This window comes from Polypterus senegalus, chromosome 11 (assembly GCF_016835505.1).
Source record: "Polypterus senegalus isolate Bchr_013 chromosome 11, ASM1683550v1, whole genome shotgun sequence".
Taxonomy (NCBI): domain Eukaryota; kingdom Metazoa; phylum Chordata; class Cladistia; order Polypteriformes; family Polypteridae; genus Polypterus; species Polypterus senegalus.
In genome coordinates, this window is record NC_053164.1 from 57,369,778 (window position 1) to 57,390,639 (window position 20,862).

Sequence of the window (20,862 nt, forward strand, 5' to 3'; positions counted from 1 at the left end):
TGGTATCCATCATCTTATCAGATAAGGCTACAGATGCTGCACTCCAAACTTGAGGCCCAGTCAGGCAAACTGATACTTTAGGTGGCAATAAAAGGTTGTTGCAAAAGTATAAGACAGGATTTGGGTACCAGCCTGGCAAAATGGATAATGCCAGTCTGTCCTACACAGTCATAGAGACCATTTTTTTAGCAGTTTTTTTAATGTTTCTGGTTATCCTTTCAAGAAATTGTTGATATTTAGGAAGGATTAACTAGCTTTAAGTGTAATCTAGGTCTATTCCTGGCATCCCGGCACAGAAATTGCACAGGTTAAGAAAAGGTTGCCAGAATGAGATATTGATATATCCTTTCCCCTTATCAGTTAATTATGTATTTATTTTTTCAATACTGTTTATTTTCTAACAAGTTATTTTTTAATGTGTTTCCACCGTGCCATTTTATTGTGGTTAATCCTGTTTGTCTCCATCTTTTTTAACAAACTGGAGCCCAGTTTTGACAATTGCCGGACACGTTCTCTCCCTAACAGCCTGTGCAAGCAACAGATGTAAATGTAATAAAACGTACTTGAAAAGCTTCAAATCAATAGCAGGGATCTGTAAAGTTAAACTGGCTGTTATTTTGCAGTTACTAACTTACGGTTTACAGTGCATCCGGAAAGTATTCACAGTGCATCTCTTTTTCCACATTTTGTTATTTTACAGCCTTATTCCAAAATGGATTAAATTAATTTTTTTCCTCAGAATTCTACACACAACACCCCGTAATGACCACATGAAAAAAGTTTACTTGAGGTTTTTGCAAATTTATTAAAAACTAGCAAAATACCCACGCTTCGCAGCGGAGAAGTAGTGTGTTAAAAGTAATGAAAAAGAAAAGGAAACATTTTGAAAATAACGTAATATGAACAATGTAATTGTTTTGTCACTGTTGTGAGTGATGAGTGTTGCTGTCATATATATATATACACACACACATATAAACATGTATATATACATATCCATACATATATACATATACACATATACAGTATATATATACACACACACATATATACATACATATATATATATACATATATACACATACATCCACATATATATACATATCTACATATACACACACATATATACACACAAATACATATATATATATATACATATACACACACACACACATATATATATATATATATATATATATATACACACACTCTTTGGGGTGCGAGCAACTGTTGCTGGAGGTGGCAGAATCCATCAAGGAAGAAAAATTAAAAACATTATTTGTACAAAATCTTAATTTATTTATCCATTCCTAAATAATTAAATGGGCAGGCTATTTCGTATCAGTGCAATACGCTGTTTGTTAAAACGGATGACTCCCGCTCTTACGTGCAAGTCTGCGTGGATATTATGAACTATCGTATCTGTTCAAGTTCTATTTAAATTTTAAATAGAAGGAATTTTTATTTAGTCGACAGAAATATCTTTGGTAGGAATGTAAGTTAAATGTAGGCATCATTGCATAAATTTTTCTTCACCATACAAATGTAAAGAGTAAATTAAGCCTTACATTCCAACCAAAGATATTTGTGTCGACTAAATCAGGGGTGTCAAACTCAATTGCACAGGGGGCCAAACCTTTAGGTCGCGGGCCGAACAGGATAAACATTTATTGAACACACTAAAACTAAACTTTTAAAACTTTTAAAACTTAACTTTTTTGAACATAAATATGAATAAAAACAGACAGGAATATTATTCCGGAATAAATCAACTCAAACCTTAAATAACTTATAATATTTTGCTCTCCATAAAAATATATCCTGTCTAAATTATACAAGTTAGAAATAAAGTAAGCGTTAAAAGAACAAACATTCAAATTTCTTTACTCTTATGTAATTTTATATAAAAAATAAACTTCAATTTTAAATATCCCAAAAGATTTTGCTCTCCATAAAAATATATCCTGTCAAAATTATACAAATTCAAATATGAACATGCTGCATAACAAAACCTGGAAATATAAATAAAATTTGTTCTTTTCAGCAATAACAAATCAAATCATTCAGTTGTCTTTGCTCATATGTCATTTTATCAGAGCTGGACGCCTGGCATCTTTTTTTGGCAACAAGTTTGTTTGTGTGGGGTGAGGTTCTGTGTTGTGGAGATTCTCAGGATGGACTGCAGGTGCTCATCAGTGAGGCGACTCCTGTGTGCTGTTTTGTTAGTCTTCATCACTGAGAAGAGCTTCTCACACAGATATGTGCTACCAAACATGCACAAGGTTCGAGCCGCATGTAGACGGAGCTGGAGCATTTCTGCGGGAATGGAGTGAATAAACTGTGAGGGCCCTGCAGTATCGTACTTTGCCTTCAGTGTGCCATTACACTGCAGCTCAATCACCTCCATCTGAATCTGCACAGGTGCAGTTTCCACATCGATGGCAAATGGGTTGCGAAACAACTCAAAATTTTTTTTTTGTTCTTCAAAGCGCCGTGCGAACTCAGTGCGTAGTGCGCTCAGTTTATCAGCAAAGTGCGTATTTGGGAACACCGTTGTGCCGACTTGGTTCAACATTACTTGGCAACAGGGAAAGTGGGGCAAGTTGCACTGGTGCATTTGTGTCTCCCATAAAAGCAGCTTCACTTGAAATCACTTTGTGATTTTGCAGGTAAAACGTCTGCTGAAGTGTCAGATTCTTCTTTAACTCTTCTGCTTTCTGTATCTTGTGCATTGCATTCAGGTCTTTCAGGTTATCCTGATGTTTTGTCTCATAGTGCCGTCTTAGATTAAATTCTGTAATTACAGCCACATTAGCTCCACAAATGAGACACACAGGTTTACCGGCAATGTCAGTAAACATATACTCAGCCTCCCATCGGTTTTTAAAGGCTCTATGTTCAGAATCACCTTTTCTCTTCGGCATCGTGTGGGCTAGCTTCGCAATAACTTGCAGCATCATAAGGTAGACTTGATTAACATGGTAAGTGTTCAGCAAGGCAGCTAAAGCACTGCATTATGGGATCTGTAGTTTATTGTGTTACCAGCGCTTCATATCCCCGGGCCAATAATATATAAAATGATCTCGGGCGGATATAATTACACGCTGAGCCGGATGTGGCCTGCGGGCCTTGAGTTTGACACATATCGACTAAATAGAACTTGAAAAGATATATTTTTTCGAATGTGATCGCACAATTCAGATCGAGTTGACACGCACTACATCGAGCCCGCGTGCTATTGTGGTTTTGCCTGCGTGCCTCAATAAGTCATTCTCCCCTCGCTTACTTTTTTACTGTTCATCTAATGAATACACTGAGTATGGCTTTACCAAAACAATCATTGATGGCGAATAAAGTATCCATTATTCATAAAGCTTCAATTGGTGATCTGTCTTTCTGCGTTAATCGCATATTTTTTTCATATGTCTCAAACCAAGGGGATGCGAGGGTAAAATGAATCGGGAGCGCATACATACTCAGTGCACTCCCTCTCGGGAATCGAACCTCGGACATCGGCGCTAGAGGGGAAGCCTCTACCATTCCGCCACGGCTTGAGGTTTGTCTATTTGAGCGCATGTAGATTGGGGTATATATATATATACACATATATATATATATATATATATATATATATATATATATATACCCGCGCTTCGCAGCGTAGAAGTAGTGTGTTAAAGAAGTTATGAAAAAGAAAAGGGAACATTTTAAAAATAACGTAACATAATTGTCAATATACAGTAATTGTTTTCTGAGTGTTATGAGTGTTGCTGTCATCAAGGATTTGATTATCATTATTTCTTTCAATCAGGTTTGTATTTGTAGGATGTGTTGTGTTCTAATTACATTCCGTGTTTGTCAATCGTTGTAAAGATAAGAGGTTTCATTAATCGATTCGTTTCTTACTGCCTCAATAAACAGCTCGTCTTCCTCTTTATCTGAGACGTGACACACTGCATTCACGGGTTTTTTTTTACACTGTCTTCCTTTAGCGGGACATTGACTTTTTCCACCCCACAGCTGTATTTAATGTTAGCTAAGACCCGGCACTTAAACATTTCTCTTGCAGTTTCGCTGAATTTGTGCCAAACACCACCCTGACCATCTCATCTTCTTCTGCATAAGCACAGTCCTTCACCTGTGAATATTTAGCGGCAGTGTTTCTATTGGATTGCCACTGATGGACGGCCTTATATGGGCAGGAACTAAATTACGTGGGAGGCGTAACTCCACCTCCAACGGGCATCGAGCAGAAGTCTATTATAGTATACTAGCCAACCCGCGGCGTAGCATACGCCGCATAATCAGGCCGCTTTTTAAATGATTTTTAAGCACAGAGGAAAAAATAAACATTTGAAAAATCCGTAATTTATTAAACCACCAAGAAAAGTAACATTGCAACAATGCATGCTACGAACCAACATACAATTATCCATGACTAAAAACCGGAGGAGCACCATCGTGCTTTCTCCTTCCAAAGCGAAGGACGGGATTGAACGGTGCTCGTTCAGTATGCACTGCCCGCTTATGTGCCCGCCCCCAACTCCCTACCTGAGTCGCTTTCGTCTGTGTACAGTCCACACGCACCTGTGAGTCACATTGACTGTTAATTTTCCAAACACTGCCTCAGTCGGTTTCCACGTTGATTTTTCATTGTTCTTTGCGGTTCCGGCTGCTTTTTTTTATATATAATCCACCAAGTCACCCGACCATGGGGGGCTTTACAAAGGCAGGGGCGTAATCAGTGCGGCGTATGACCCGCGCGCACTAGGAATTTCTCGTTCGTGGGGAACAATTGGAAGCCACGGTCTCCATCACGAATGGGGTTCAACGGCTTACCCACACCTCCCCGCTCTGGGTAGATACACGTTGATCCATTCAGTGTAGCGCTCGTGCAGTACCGGACATACAAGTGCATCACAGACCTGTTAATGCTCAATTTCACGTGGCTGAAAGCCACTTGTCCCTCTAAGAATTTGGACGCCGACCGCTGTTGGGTCATGTAACTATTTAGCAGGCGGGAGTCTCGTTCGTTTTCGGAAATAACCAGCCAAATCGCTCCACCAACTAAGAACTGCCATGCACCACCACCCACAGAATCGAAAAGAGCTATCAATCTGTCAATCCTGTCCGTGTCGGGCGGGTGAGGTTTCCTGTATTGAGTCAAATGAAGCGAAAGGCTCCACACCTGGTGGTGCCCTTCCTTCAATTCCTTTAAGTTTCAGCTTTGTAACCATACTCCCCCCTGAACCCAAAGACTTTGGTTACCCGGTTGGCTGCCGGGTCATGGGAATGATGCCGCCGGATCGCCTGTTGCGGGGCCTGCATTGGTGAAGCAGGTGAGACAGTAATGAAACAGAGGCACAGGGCTTATTGGTTTTTAAAGACTGCTTCTTTCATTGGGTTTTAACCAATGCACGGAACAAACCAACACACAATCGTCCGTGCGGCGCTCAGGGTGGAGCGGGAGGAGAGGAGAAGGACATCCACTCCGCTCCCTCCGTCATGCTAGTCTGCTGATTTCTTGTTCAGTATACACTGCCTGCTCATGTGCCCACCTCCAACTCGTCACTCGAGTCGTTGTCGTCTTTGTACAGTCCAGATGCACCTGTGACTCACGTAGACTTTTCATTGCTCTGTGCGGTTTTGGCTGCCTTTCTATATATAATCCTCCAAGACACCCGACCACGGTGGGAGGGGGGTGTGAACAAAGTGAACAAAATCTAAGAAGATGCATGTTTGTCGCGGATGGGAATTGCTCTATGTAGCGTGTAAAACAGTTTGCTATAGTGCACGCGGTCGTGCGTCGTAACCGAAAACTCGTTTTTTAAAGACTGCTCACTTCATTGTGTTTTAACCTCAGTTGCAAAGGAACGTTTTAAGGATCCCATGGGATACCCCTCGCAAACAGTTTTACGCCGCATATGGCGATTCACCTCCGAGAAACATGCCTCTATTAACAGTCAACGTGGGTCGGAGCTGCATGTGACCTCTACGACAGACGAATATAAATGACGCCGGTTTTTCTGTGTTGTCGCGTCCGAGTTGGTAGGCATGGCTCTGTGAGTTGTCGTCGTATCCAATGGTCTTGGAGTTGGTGGGCGTGGCTCCTTCCTGCGTGTGCCATAGGTGTCTCACTTGTCGGCGGCTTAGTGAATCCACGCCCCTTCCGGTGTGCTTTCCATGGTTGTCTTGCCTTAGTGAATTATATATATAGATGGACGAAAAAATAGGTTCCAGTTATGACCATTACGCGTAGAATTTCTAAATGAAACCTGCCCAACTTTTGTAAGTAAGCTGTAAGGAATGAGCCTGCCAAATTTCAGCCTTCTACCTACACGGGTAGTTGGAGAATTAGTGATGATGAGTGAGTGAGTGAGTGAGTCAGTGAGGGCTTTGCCTTTTATTAGTATAGATAAAAAACCTAAGAGAGCACGTACATAAGTATTCACAGCCTTTGCTCAATACTTTGTTGATGCACCTTTGGCAGCAATTACAGCCTCAAGTCTTTTTGAATATGATGCCACAAGCTTGGCACACCTATCCTTGGCCAGTTTCGCCCATTCCTCTTTGCAGCACCTCTCAAGCTCCATCAGGTTGGATGGGAAGCGTCGGTGCACAGCCATTTTAAGATCTCTCCAGAGATGTTCAATCGGATTCAAGTCTGGGCTCTGGCTGGGCCACTCAAGGACATTCACAGAGTTGTCCTGAAGCCACTCCTTTGATATCTTGGCTGTGTGTTTAGGGTCGTTGTCCTGCTGAAAGATGAATCGTCGTCCTAGTCCGAGGTCAAGAGCGCTCTGGAGCAGGTTTTCATCCAGGATGTCTCTGTACATAGCTTCAGTCATCTTTCCCTTTATTCTGACTAGTCTCCCAGTTCCTGCCTCTGAAAAACATCCCCACAGCATGATGCTACCACCACCATGCTTCACTGTAGGGATGGTATTGGCCTGGTGATGAGTGGTGCCTGGTTTCCTCCAAACGTGATGCCTGGCATTCACACCAAAGACTTCAATCTTTGTCTCATCAGACCAGAGAATTTTGTTTCTCATGGTCTGAGAGTCCTTCAGGTGCCTTTTGGCAAAGTCCAGGTGGGCTGCCATGTGCCTTTTACTAAGGAGTGGCTTCCATCTGGCCACTCTACCATATAGGCCTGATTGGTGGATTGTTGCAGAGATGGTTGTCCATCTGGAAGGTTCTCCTCTCTCCACAGAGGACCTCTGGAGCTCTGACAGAGTGACCATCGGGTTCTTGGTCACCGCCCTGACTAAGGCCTTTCTCCCCGATCGCTCAGTTTAGATGGCCGGTCAGCTCTAGGAAGAGTCCTGGTGGTTTCGAACTTCTTCTTCCACTTACGGATGATGGAAGCCACTGTGCTCATTGGGACCTTCAAAGCAGCAGAAATGTTTTTGTAACCTTCCCCAGATTTGAGCCTTGAGACAATCCTGTCTCGGAGGTCTACAGACAATTCCTTTGACTTCGTGCTTGGTTTGTGCTCTGACATGAACTGTCAACTGTGGGACCTTATATAGACAGGTGTGTGCCTTTCCAAATCATGTCCAATCAACTGAATTTACCACAGGTGGACTCCAATTAAGCTACAAAAACATCTCAAGGATGATCAGGGGAAACAGGATGCACCTGAGCTCAATTTTGAGCTTCATGGCAAAGGCTGTGAATACTTAATGTACATGTGTTTTCTCAATTTTTTTTATTTTTAATAAATTTGCAAAAATCTCAAGTAAACTTTTTTCACGTTGTCATTATGGGGTGTTGTGTGTAGAATTCTGAGGAAAAAAATGAATTTAATCCATTTTGGAATAAGGCTGTCACATAACAAAATGTGGAAAAAGTGATGCGCTGTGAATACTTTCCGGATGCACTGTAGGTAACTCTTATGTATCTTTGGTTTGCGTGCGTGCGTATGTCTGACATCATGTTCACTATGTAGCCCTCACTCCCCATGTGTTTGCGTCAAGTATAAGCCAGCCTTTAGACATCAAGCTTTCACGAGTCATAAGACAGAGGTCGAAGTCCAAGTGGAAGTCCTTGCTGTTCAAGTCCAAGTTGAATTGCGAGTATTTTTGATTTTTTTGAGTCGGGTCTGAAGTCATCAAATTTGTGACTTGAGTCCTAATTTCTGTTCCAAACTTTCCTCTTTTTATCTTTTTATATGTCATCAACATCTGGCACTGTATGAAAAAGATTCTTTCTTCCTCTGTAAAATGGAATTCTATCACTCCCATATTTCATAACCCTGTTCTCTCAATAGGTGGTTGGCCCTGCATATTTCCATCTTGGCCTTGGAAGTGGATCAATGTGCATGGTGATTTGTTTCATAGTTAAAGGACTTATGATTTTTTAGTCTTTCAAGCACATTTTAATTTATCTAGTTCAAGTTTCTTTTTCTACTTTCAATTTCGATCAGTGCATGTGGAGTTTCTCTATGCATCTCTCTACCAATCCACCAGTTGCACTCTTTATTTTGCTCTTTCTATCCCAATAAAAACCTGTTTCCATCCTGTACTTCTTACTTTGTAAAGCGTCTTAAAAATGTCTCCCCTTGATTCCTCTTTGATACAAAAACCTTTCTTCTTGCCTTTCCCCATTAAGACACTGCTTTCTCCAATGCTAGATCTTCCTCTACATATTCCAACTGTCAGGAATTCTGCATAGACTTTATCTAATTCCCGGTAATCATCTGCTTGTGAAACTCGCCGCTGTCAATTATGCCTTTTTTGGTTTATCTAGCACTTTACTCCACATATTCTGGCACTGACCTCCTGTCTTTTATTTTTGGACTTATTTATGTCACCTACTATCTTCTTTTCTTTCTGTAAAATGGTTCCATTTCCTGAAATCTTTCTTCATTTAGACCCCTCAATGCTTCCGCTTAAACCTCCAGAATGTAAATTATTCTGTCTTGGTACACTGGCAGCCAAATTAATTCTTGCCTCCCGCTGGAAGGCACCTGAGTGCATTACTGTGAATAATTGGCAATCTTCCTTCTACAATTTAATAGACTTTAAATTGTCCACAACACAGATTAATAGTGCAGCAATTCAATTGAAACTTGGACAACAGCTGCTAATTTGCTACTTCTTTTAACTGTTGGTCATTTGTGTTTTGATGGGGTTTTTGTGTGTGTGTGTTTTTTTTTACACTGTTCTTTGTACCTTGATCGTGATCCTTTAACCCCCCCTCTCCACTTCTCTGGTGCCTGGGTTTTCCCAGAATATTTACCTCCTTGGCTCAGTCAGTGACAGGCTGGGTTGGGTTCTTTTCTATCTTACAGTAGTTTAATTACAAAATTGAAACATTTGGTTTTATGTGTATTCTGTGATATTTTGTTTTCTATTTTGTCTTTTTAGATCATTCATTTTCTAAGAACAAGAGCTCATCCAATTATGTTGAAACAGGTAAATAAAATCACTTCATTGTACACAATAACTTGATGTCAAGTTAAATCAACACTCAACAAACAAGAGTTTCTAAAAATGTAAGTTTGTTTTGAATGTCAGTCTATCAACTAAGGGTACTTAGATACATTTTTTTTTCTCCCTGCTCATGTTAAGATTACTTCTGCTTAGTGTGATTTTTAGCATGTGGTAATCTTTTCCACCCAGGACAACAGCAGAAAATTCCTGTGATTAATTCCATTTGTGACTGATGAGACTATAACAAAAGATTTGAAGCAACGTATCTGATAACTATATGTCTAGTGTGATGAAGAATTGCATTAAACAATAATGTATTCAAATAATGTTACTATTTATGTTTACTCTTTTTTTTATACAGCTACATTGTATGCTTTGTGGGAGCAGAGTTTAGCAGTGGCTGTTAGGTTTCAATGATAATTTAAGAAATAAGTCTGAAAAATCAACCTTTATTGCTGTGTGGTTTGTGGCTTTCTTTAAAAGGTGCTACATTTCCTGTTTTTGTTTTAACAGGTGCCTGTATTGCCTCCTACACTAACTGACCAGATCAGGTTATGGGAGCTAGAAAGAGACAGATTACAGTTTAATGAAGGTATTGCATTATTTTTGTGACAATTCTAAATGGCTGTTCATTGTGAGGATCATGACTTTTTCTTTCAGCCTTGCAGGATTACAAAATTCTGATTAAAATGGAACATATATAATCATATAACAAAAATAAGTGCTGCCTCCAAGAGTTCTGTAGTTTTACATATACTAGCCGTCCCTCATGGCACTGCCCACATAGTAGTAAAACGGGACAGTGAGGAGGGCTCCGCCCGGCTCCCTACTCCAAACGTCACGCATCCTCCTCCCCTCGGTCTGCAGCCTCTGTCTTGGATTATCACAAATATATCGCTCCTGCAAGTGAACTATGATTCTTAGCATGATGTAAGAAATCGCAAAACCAACCAGAATGTTCAAGCAAATTATAGAATAAAACCTGATCTAAATCTGTTAAGTAGTTCTCTCGTTCACTAGCTAAACAGAGGTAAGATATACGCCCCAAGGCTGGTGCATGAGTGAGGAGGTCCCAGAACCCTCCCCTTGGCCTGCTGCATGTCTCTCGGATTCACGCAAATAAATTAGTACTGCAAGAGAACTATGATACATACCGAAATGAGAGACGTCGCAAAATCAACCGGAATGTTCAAGCAAATTATAGAGGAGATACCGATCTAAATTCGTTAAGTAGTTCTCTCGGGAAATGCGGACAGACAGGCAGATGTTGGATTGTTATATATAAATAACAATCATTTACTCTTCACCAAGTCCCTATTACCAGTTAAATAATTTCAAAGTAAACTCTAAAATGTATGTGTCATTTGTTACATGAAGTTAAAATTGCCTGATTTTAGGAGCTGATCAAGGCAAGATTAGTAAAATCTGTTATATATTGTTCATCACTAGGTTAGAGCTATATTGTTAATAAAGGGTAATGTTACAGAAATCTAACTTTAAAAGAATTTTACAGTGAGTGTAATCCAAAGGATTTTTTATAATTGCAGAAGTATAGTTCCACCGTCCTTTTTTCTTACATACAATTTTTTACAACTGGAACATTGGCAGAATAATGACACAGAGGTGTGCAGTGGGTTAGTAATGAAGATCAAACCAGGAGAATTGTGTTTTACTGCCCTGTGCCTTGTTTACTACAGCACACTGCATTCTGATAAATTTAAACACAACCAAAATATCATTACATTATGTTGTACTATTCTAATAAAATTTGTTAAAATCAGATTCGTTATTTAGAGACTTAGAATCTTCAAGGAGATCTTTGAAGAGGAATTTAGCATTCTCTACAATGTAAATTGATAGGGGATACCAGAATAAATGAAGGTAATGTAGAAATTTTTCTAAAATGATCCTGCAAATTATCTAGAATTTCTTTTTCAAACAATAATCACTAAAACCATTTACAGAAGAATGGTGCTTTATCAACATCAAAATTAAACGTGACATCAAATTCAGGAATGTCGAACACAAAAAATACATGATTAAAAAACGCATCAATTTTGTGCCATGTACTTCAGTGTATAAATTACTTTAGAGTGCAGAATATTTTTGCCAACAGGATAATATATATGTTTACAGAAGCGTAATAGGACTACAGTGAAGAAAAAAAAATTTGGATACAGTGAAGGAAAAAAAAACTATATGTCGAGAATAAAGTCAATATGTTAACTTTATTCTCAAAATTTCCACTTTAATCTCGACGTTTATGCCGAGATTAAAGTCGACATTTCCACTTTATTCTCATAGTTTATTTTGTCATTAAAGTAGAATATTGTAAACTAAACTTCATCTTAAAATCAATGTTTAATTTACTTGATTTTCTCAAACCCCGTTATTAGTTAATGTAGCACATTAAATGCTTGTGTTAAGTGTTCCCCGACCCAGTTGTTAATCACTATGCGCTTCTTAAACTGACATCCTCTTGCACTGAGGAGGCACAGGCAGCGATCCCCATACAGAATACATTCACTTCATGATATTCCTGCTCTCTTTACATTTAGAATGCTAAGATAAATGCTTGATATGATTTTCATGATGAAATGCATTAAAGCATGTATTAAACATGCATGGTGGTGTGGCGGTATTGCTGCTCCCTCGCAGTAAGGGGTCCCCAGGTGTACGTTCACTGTAGAGATCTTTATGGCAGGTGTGACAAACAACTGGATGTTTGAATGGGTATCACACGGGTTTAACTTAAATATTGTGTAAATGTTGGGTTCGTGATCTGGTGGTTGGAGACACGAATACAGAATTCAGTGGATATTCTTCTGAGCAGGCTTTCTTTATTCCATGCGTGCTGTCTTTATGTGACGTGCCAAAACCCTAGTTCCTATCCTTCCTTTTTCTTTCTCCACATAACCAATCACCACATGATAAATTTCTTTGTGAAATTAAAACTAGTTATAAACTTAGACCATGGAGTGTTCAGAACTTAAATCTTTGTTATACATTTTTAATTATGCCATCCATTCAGGGTTGCGCCCATCCCACCAAGCATCGTGTGCAAGGCAGGAAGAAATCCTGAACAGGGTGCCAGCTCATTGCAAAGTGAATACGAGCACACACATAGACTAGGGGCAGTTTAGCAGAACAAACCCCCACTGCCTACATGGCTTTGAAATGAAACTGAAGCATGCTGAGTAAACCCACCAGAAAAACATGCAAACTCAAGGCAGGGAACACCCGGGACCCCCTTGCTGCCAGGCAGCAGTGCAACCTCCACACCACCATGCAAAGCTTTTCATGCGCAACATAATTTATGACGGTTTGAGAAAATCTAGCAAATTAAATATTCATTTTAAGATGAAGTTTAGTTTACAATGTTGTACTGTAATGACAAACTACGAGAATAAAGTCAACATATCGGCGAGAATAAAGTTGAAATGTCGACTTTATTCTCGACATTAGTGTCGAGATTAAAGTGGAAATGTCGAGAATAAAGTCAATATGTCAACTTTATTTTCGACATATAGTTTTTTTTTTTTTTTTTCTTCACCATGGCCCTAATACACTTACATAATATGTTTAATAAAGTTGAATGGCAAAAAACTAAAAATGTAAAAGTGCATTAATGTTGATTTCCATTTAGGGAATTTTTAAATGCCTTGTGCTGAAAATGTGTCTTGTTTAAAAGATTGATGCAGGTGGTACAACATGTTTAAATTGCAACTTTGTGTCATTTACATTTCCTTATTACAGTAATAAGATTTTTTTGTGTGTTTAATGCAGGTTCCTAGCAAAGCACAGAGGAATAAAGATTGAGAGAGTCATTTTATTACATCAGGATATAGCTTTCCCATTTTAACTTTGTTAAAAAGCAGTATATTGCAGTTTTAATCATTGAATCTTTGACTACCATAATATGGTTTGATTGTCTCAAGCACAATATCTTGTGTTCTAAAGTACAATAGTAAAAGGGTCTTCTCGAAAGTGGACTTGCTATTTAATTAGATTATTTTTTCCCAATTAAAAGTATTTTACTTATTTTAAAATAATGAAGAAAAATGTTTTTGTTACCGAATGCATTCAGTATGTTTACTAAGGTATGATCCAGTTATATATTGTATATCTATATAAGTAGACTACTAAATATTTGAATATGTGAGTCAAGCTTCATTCTGTTATTAAGCAAACAAAGAATGAATTCACTGTAATACTTTTGTTTTGGTTTTTTTTCTTCAAAACAGATATCAAAACAGAAAAACACTGTCCCTATTTATGGGGCACCAGACATTGTTTTTGCTATTTAGAGTTAGTTTATTTCCATTAGATTTTTTGTTTCTGTTACACCAAAGATCTTTTATACAGTGACTAAAAATATATTAAGCCTTTAAGTGTATTGGCACAACGTAACACTATTGTGTTCTTTTTTTGTATGCAGGAGTCTTGTACAACCAGTTCTTATCACAAGTGGATTTTGAAGTACTACGGAATCATGCTAGAGACCTTGGTGTTCTTGTTTGGGAAAACCCTCAGAAGAGACTCATGGTGGTCACTCCAGCTGGGCATTCTGATGTTAAGAAGTTTTGGAAAAGACAGAAGCATACACCTTGAAGATATAAATTAACTTCTTAAATGTGTATCTTTTCTTAGCCAATATGAGGTTAATCATTTAAGGTTTATGAGAATTAATAATGAATGTTCCTGCTTCTAAATGATTCTGAAACCCATTTATTTCAGATTTCACAATATACATTTTGACAGATTTTCAGTAGTATATGTTGTCATTCCAAGTGGCATTCTTAAGTATTGTATTGTCTTCTAAAATATTTTTTATTCTACTTTATTTAAAATAAACTGAAAAATTTAAAAAGTGTGTTTATCCAGTGTACATCGGAATTCAAGTCAGTTGTATTTTATTTTACTTGATCCTAGGTTCATAAATGTTTTTTGTCAGGCTTTTAGAAGTCTCCTGTGGCGCACCATAAGACTGAAGCAGGGAGACAAAACAATGAGAATTCAATGATAGATACCAAATTTTCTATAATGTAGTTGCATTTTGATACCTCACAGCTGCTGGACTTCAGACATGCTCAAGCTGCACGGCTGTTGACCCAGCTTAACTTTGTCACTTTTAAATTTCTTCACTCCACCCTCCAAACTTCTGAATAGAGCAACAGGATCTAAGATAACAGCCAGCATACAGAGAGGCCCGCATTTAACTGCTGCATTCATCTCCATCAACTGCTATAGTGGTTCCCCTGACAGAGCCTCATTCTGGATTTGTCTGCTGAAAAATTATTTTTCATGCAAGCTGAGTATAAGTTATTTTTTGTGTCTTAATTGATTTACTGTATGTGTAAAGGTTGCTTGGTCATCATTGAGGTTTTGAGGTGGCACTGTAAGTGGAACGACCTTTCTGAGGTGCACCTGGTCTGTTTATGGAACTAACGCTCTCTGCAGCCAACAGTTCCTAAAGAACATTTAATCATTATTAAAACTGACGCCTCGGTTTTTAACTTAATAGTGACTTTACTTTTCTCTTATTAACTTTGATTAATCCAAAAACAAAGTTGTGGGAATAAGTGGTGCAGAAAAGTGTCAACTGGGCAAATATAGATTATACAATATGTAAAAGAACACAATGGGTATTGTAGTTCTTATTAAGAAACCTGAAAGTTAATTCTATTCAAACTATTGTACTTGTTAATTATTCTATCTAGCTGTGTATAAGAAAAGCACGTAATTTACCTTACCTCATTGGTTGTGCTATAATTTTGAATCTCGACAGTGACACGAAAAGCCAATGAAGCAACAGTCTAATGAAATCAGGTTCTGAAGGGATTAAAATGCAGGCTTATGAGAGCTGACTAGATCAGGCTCCAAAGCAATTAGGCTGTAGGTGTCTGGGAGCTGACAGGGGATGGCTTTGGATTAAGGTGGATGACTCTCAGGATTGACAGGATCCAACACAGCAAACAGAAAGCTGCAGACTGAAGGGAGAGCATTTTTGGTGTTGACAAGTATCCTAATTACTACTAATATAATATGTTTTAATAAAAATAAGAATCATAATGGAACAACCCCAAATCAAAAAAAGTTGGGACATTATGGAAAATGCAAAAAAAAAAACCAAAACGCAGTTTTGTTTTTTGACACCCACTGAACACCCAACCTACCTGGAAAGGGGTCTCTCTTTGAACTGCCTTTCCCAAGGTTTCTTCCATTTTTTCCCTACTAAGTTTTTTCTTGTCTTCTTAGAGAGTCAAGGTTGGGGGACTGTCAAAATGCAGGGCATGTTAGAGTCCATTGCGGCACTCCTTGTGTGATTTTTGGGCTATACACAAATAAATTGTATTGTACTTGCAGTGTCAAGGTCTAGTGTAACAGTGTGGTGTAGCTAGTAATAATAATAATTCTTTGCATTTATATATTGCTTTTATCACTACTCAAAGAGCTCAGCAATTACAGGTTAAGGGCCTTGCTCAAGGGCCCAAAAGAACAGAGTCCCTTTTGGCATTTACTGGATTTGAACCGGCAATCTTCCGATTGCCAGTGCAGAACCCTAGCCTCAGAGCCACCACTCTGCCTGCATATACTGTATATAAGAGCTGAAGTAATCGGGCCCTGGAGTGTAAATCAGAGCATGCCACTATTCATACGGTAATAGTTTTGACCAAGTTAGTCAAATGTCTTGAAAGTGATATTGGAGTTATTGTGACTGCCAAACTGTTTCATCACACCAAACATTTGACCCCAAAACACATTCCAGCCCCTTTGATATCAAAGGCAATCCTAGTCCAACACATAATTTCAAATGATTATCTGCTTTTGGAAGGGTTGTTACTAATATGTTCCTGATTCAGTATTGCCCCTTTGTATAAATTGAAATCAACCAATGACCGTGAAATATCCAGGACTGTCTTCACTTATTTACAAATTAATCAAAAAAATCATTTTATTAAAAAAAAAATGGGCAGAATATTATACATCAAGAAGTTAAGTACGGCCAGAAAAATGGTCTTAAAGAAAGATTAGCAGTAGGGATGTGCAAGACTCTCCTTAAGGATGTGATATAGTTTTGCCCTGGTTCAAAACATCTTTCCAGAGAAGGTAAAACATTAGCTTAACAAGTTTTCTCTACAATGCAGTGGCTGCAGGTGTTCATTCTAACCCTTTTCCTAATTGCACTTCCAGGAGTTGAATGATTGAAAGGAAATTGGTTTATCACATCAGACCACCTTCAAACAGAGACGTAGCCTGGTGTAAAAGTGCTCGCCCAGCCCCATAGGACACTATAGTCTCATCGAGTTACAGTCCATTAAGACATTAGGCAGGTGCTTGAAAAAGGTATACTCGGAGAATCTTCATTATTACATGGCATAACCCAGTATTAAGTAAGGGTATCAGAGAAATGTTTGTCAACAAAAAATTGTCTACATTAGATGTGTGTTCAAAGCGAAGAAAAATGAGCAACTACTCAGTGTAACTCTGGAGAACGCAGAGTAGAGAAAAAGGCCCTGTTAATATTTAAGTTGGGAGGAAATGGCCTCCAGTTTTTTTTTTTCTTCTTTCTTCAGTGGAAGCCCTTAGCATTCCAGCTGTTACTGCAGTAAATATTGTAAGTCCATCAAAATGATGTTAATATAGATCAAGTTGATTAGATTATTTTCTCTAATGTTTGGAAACTTGTTAGCCTAGAGACTAAGACCTTGGACTCGAATCACAGAATTATCTTTTCAGTCCTAACATTGGCTCACAGTGGGACACTAGGCCTAACTTGTTTGAGAATACCTTAGGATAGTGTTCACTGTGCTAAAGCATTGTACAAGTCAAGGACATGATGACAAAGCAATAGCAGCTCCATTCATATAAAATTTCAAAAAATATAAATAATAGGGACTGGTGTAACAATATATATATATATATATATATATATATATATATATACAAGGGTTGGCAAAAGTAGGGTTAGGGTTGAGTAGGTGAAGCACAGAGTTTATTTATTTTTTTATTTGATATTGTTTATTTGTATTATTTGTCGTCGTCTTCTTCTTAAAGCTATTGAGTTAATAAAGCCATTGTAATAATCATAACCTGCATGTCTTTATCCATACGAACAACTGTAAGCCTACTTTTGCCCACCCCTGTATGTATCTGAATCTGTGTAACTCCAATGCATGGTGTTGTGAACAGGATCTTATTTGACTAATCACCTGTCAGGCCTGCCCATTGGACATAATTACCAAGATTATCGCATGTCTTGGGCAGTCAGGCTCAGAAGCCCACCTGGAGATGAAGCCTTCTGAAAGCGTTCTTTGCATGTGGTGCCAGGCTACCTCTCAAACCACATGTCAAGTACCCTTGTGGCAGAGTCCGTCATAAGGCACGCTGTTCTTTGGAATATTTATCAAAGCACTTTGCTAATGGATTTTTACGACTGTCTATTGGTCCTCTTCATTACCTGGTTCATATTTATCATGGAAGGTAAGCCTTTTTTTTAAACAGCGGGTACATGGGTGCATTAAAACTTGACGGTGCTTGTTTCCTGGAACCTGTAAAGTAAATATGTGAATACTGGTTCCCAAGCAAGCAACCACCATCAAAGTTATTTTCAGATGGCTCAAAAGATCTAACAGACAAGACTATTGACCGCTGGTAGAAAACACCCAATAATGTCATTCCGTTTCGCACGTTATCTGTGTTTTATTTTGACAAGTTAAAACAAGAACAAATCAAGAGGCAGATGCTACATTGACACAGAGCAAGGCTGACAGCCAGATTAGGGGCTTAACTTGAGCTTTGCCAAAATTATGTACATACTGTTCAAGGGGAAAAATGTGCAAGACAACAGCAATAGTTTTTCTGTAACTAACTCACGACATACCTTTAATTGTTTTAAACTGATTTTCATGAAGCGGTTTACTTACACTCAGCAGTCAAGGTATTTACTAGAGCTGGCCTCTTCACTTTCATTTCAAACTGATACATTCTGTTGTCGTCATTTCGTGCATAATCCACCGTGTGGTGTAGGGTTTCCACTGTTTTGGTGTGTTCCCCCTTGTCCAGTCTTTAACATCATCACTACACACTGTTTTCAAAGCAAATGGCTTGCTGTACATTTTATCAATATCCACTTTCGTGAATAGACATAATTAAAGATAGTTTGCAGAAGGCAGTGCCTAAACATTATGGGATTACTGAATAAATATACTGTACAATAAAAAAACACTTTTATGGAGGACAAAATGTGATTTAAAAGTAAATAAATACATCTTTGGCATGAATAAATAAAGATAATGTTGGTAGAAATAAATTAATAAATCCTTGCCACAAATAAAATACTAAACAAATAAATCTGTTCTAATACTTTTCATGAATATTTTTTATTTACACCAAAGATGTATTGATTTATTTATTTCAAGATTTACGGATTTATTTATTTACAGATTTTTTCATCTCTGTGTTAATGAGGTGGGCAGCCCTAAGCTTTTTCTAAAGCATTATTGGTCAGGGGCCTAACCAGTCAGAAACAAGAGCCACTGATCGACTAGTTCTCTTCACTTCACTCTAGTCATGCAATGCCTTCCGCAATGAAACCGCTAGTGATGGTGGGGGGGGGAACTTCTTGAAGACTGTCCAACACTGCTGGGTCTAAATCAATATCTAACTGTGCATTTAGCTGTGCCAAAATATCCATGTACCCCTCCAAGCAAGTTGAACATAATCATTTGGTGGTCAGTTTTCAACTTCATTAGCTGATGACCTTAGTTCAGTAGCAAGAATTTGTAAGCGTTTGCCATCAGCTAAAAATTGATTCTTTTTTTTGCTAGCTGTTATTACCCAACAAGAAAGCCAGCTAGTATTTCTTCTCATCCAAGCAAGGCCAAGATACTGGAGTGCAGATCAATACAATCCACCTGACCAATAGTGCTTTAGAAAAGGTTAGAGCTGCCCACCTCATTAACACAGAGATGAAGAAATATGAAAATAAATAAATCAACAAAATAAATTTCTCTATTATATTAAAAAATCCTGGGACAAAGCAAAACTTCATCGAAGAGATTTTTTGAAGTTCCGCAAGACGAGACTTTGGCCATGATATTTTTTCAAGTCACACCCTCCTCTTAACCATATTTAACCACGCACGCGGTACTCTCGCTTCTCATTCGTGTGAATGCTTTTGACAGACACAGTTCCTGCTCTCTCAGCTCTTTCCTCACTTTAATTTCCCAATTAAAGAAGACGTATTATGTCCAAATCTTATTGAAGAATTTCATCATGAAGGGTTATCAACAGTAAAAATAAGTATATTATGTCCAAATCTTATTTAAGAATTTCATCATGAAGGGTTATCAACAGTAAAAATGAGTACACGGGCAATCCTAGCACCGAGAAATGATGAAGTCAAATTAATTAACGGCAAAAATGTCGATCAGTTACACGGCAAATTGGTTAAATGCGTGTCAATAGACTATGTAGAAACAGTCATGTTAGTCATTTACCAACCCGTTATATCCTAACATAGGGTCACGGGGGTCTGCTAGAGTCAATCCCAGCCAACACAGGGCGCAAGGCAGGAACAAATCCCCGGGCAGGGCGCCAGCCCACCGCAGTATGCTGAAACTGTAGAAATTACTGTAGAAAGAAGGATGTATGCAAGAAAGGTAATGTAGTACATCTTCAGAGGATAACATTAGACAACAAAGGAGATCTTGATATGCCATTTGTATTAAAATGTTAAGTTTCCCGTTAGAATAGCTATTACAAAGACAATTAACATATCTCAGAGCCAAACATTCAAAAAAGTAATTTTATTTAATAGAGAGAAACTAAATTCAATCACGTGCAGTTATATATTATGTTGTCATGATGAAAGTGTAAGTTTAAAAAGTATTTGCGTGTTAATTTCAAAACCAAACAGAACAAAATCATATTACGCAAATTACTCTAAAGCAACATGAAACATAATTTACTTTCAAATTATTATGTTTCACTATTTTTTAATATGGATAATTACTTGCTGTAATGTAAAATAGTTTTCTTATGCATATGTAACAATTCCCATGAAAATAATAAAATTCCCATGTGTGGCAGAACCGTAAAGAGGATGGCGCGTAGCACAGGCACGGGAGTTGGCAGAGGAAGTGAGCAGGGGGCAAAGCCCCCTAGTAAGTCCAGAAATAAAGAATTTAATAAATAAATCAATACATCTTTGGCGTGAATAGAAATTAATTTATTCTACAGATGTATTTATTCTTTTAGTTATAGAAAATAATTATTTATTTATTTATTTATTTCAACAGTTTATTTCTGTATTTATTAATGCCAAAGATTTATTTATTTACTTAACTTTCAAGTCCCTTTCCATCCTCCATGCACTTTAAATATATATAATATAGGTTGTATATTGTGTTAAAATAAAAGC

At 38.1% G+C, this 20,862-nt stretch overlaps 1 protein-coding gene across 4 annotated transcripts in view; it reads left to right on the forward strand.

The window, feature by feature from the left end:
- gtf2h4 (general transcription factor IIH, polypeptide 4) overlaps window positions 1–14,310 on the forward strand; it is a 135,128-nt gene extending 120,818 nt beyond the window's left edge. For all 4 annotated transcript variants that reach the window (XM_039768699.1, XM_039768696.1, XM_039768697.1 and 1 more), the window contains exons 12-14: window positions 9,372–9,419; window positions 9,951–10,029; window positions 13,876–14,310. In XM_039768699.1, coding sequence (XP_039624633.1) covers window positions 9,372–9,419; window positions 9,951–10,029; window positions 13,876–14,048 — 300 coding nt within the window. In that variant the 3' untranslated portion in view covers window positions 14,049–14,310. The remainder of the gene's footprint in view (window positions 1–9,371; window positions 9,420–9,950; window positions 10,030–13,875) is intronic.
- The last annotated feature ends 6,552 nt before the right edge of the window (window positions 14,311–20,862 follow it).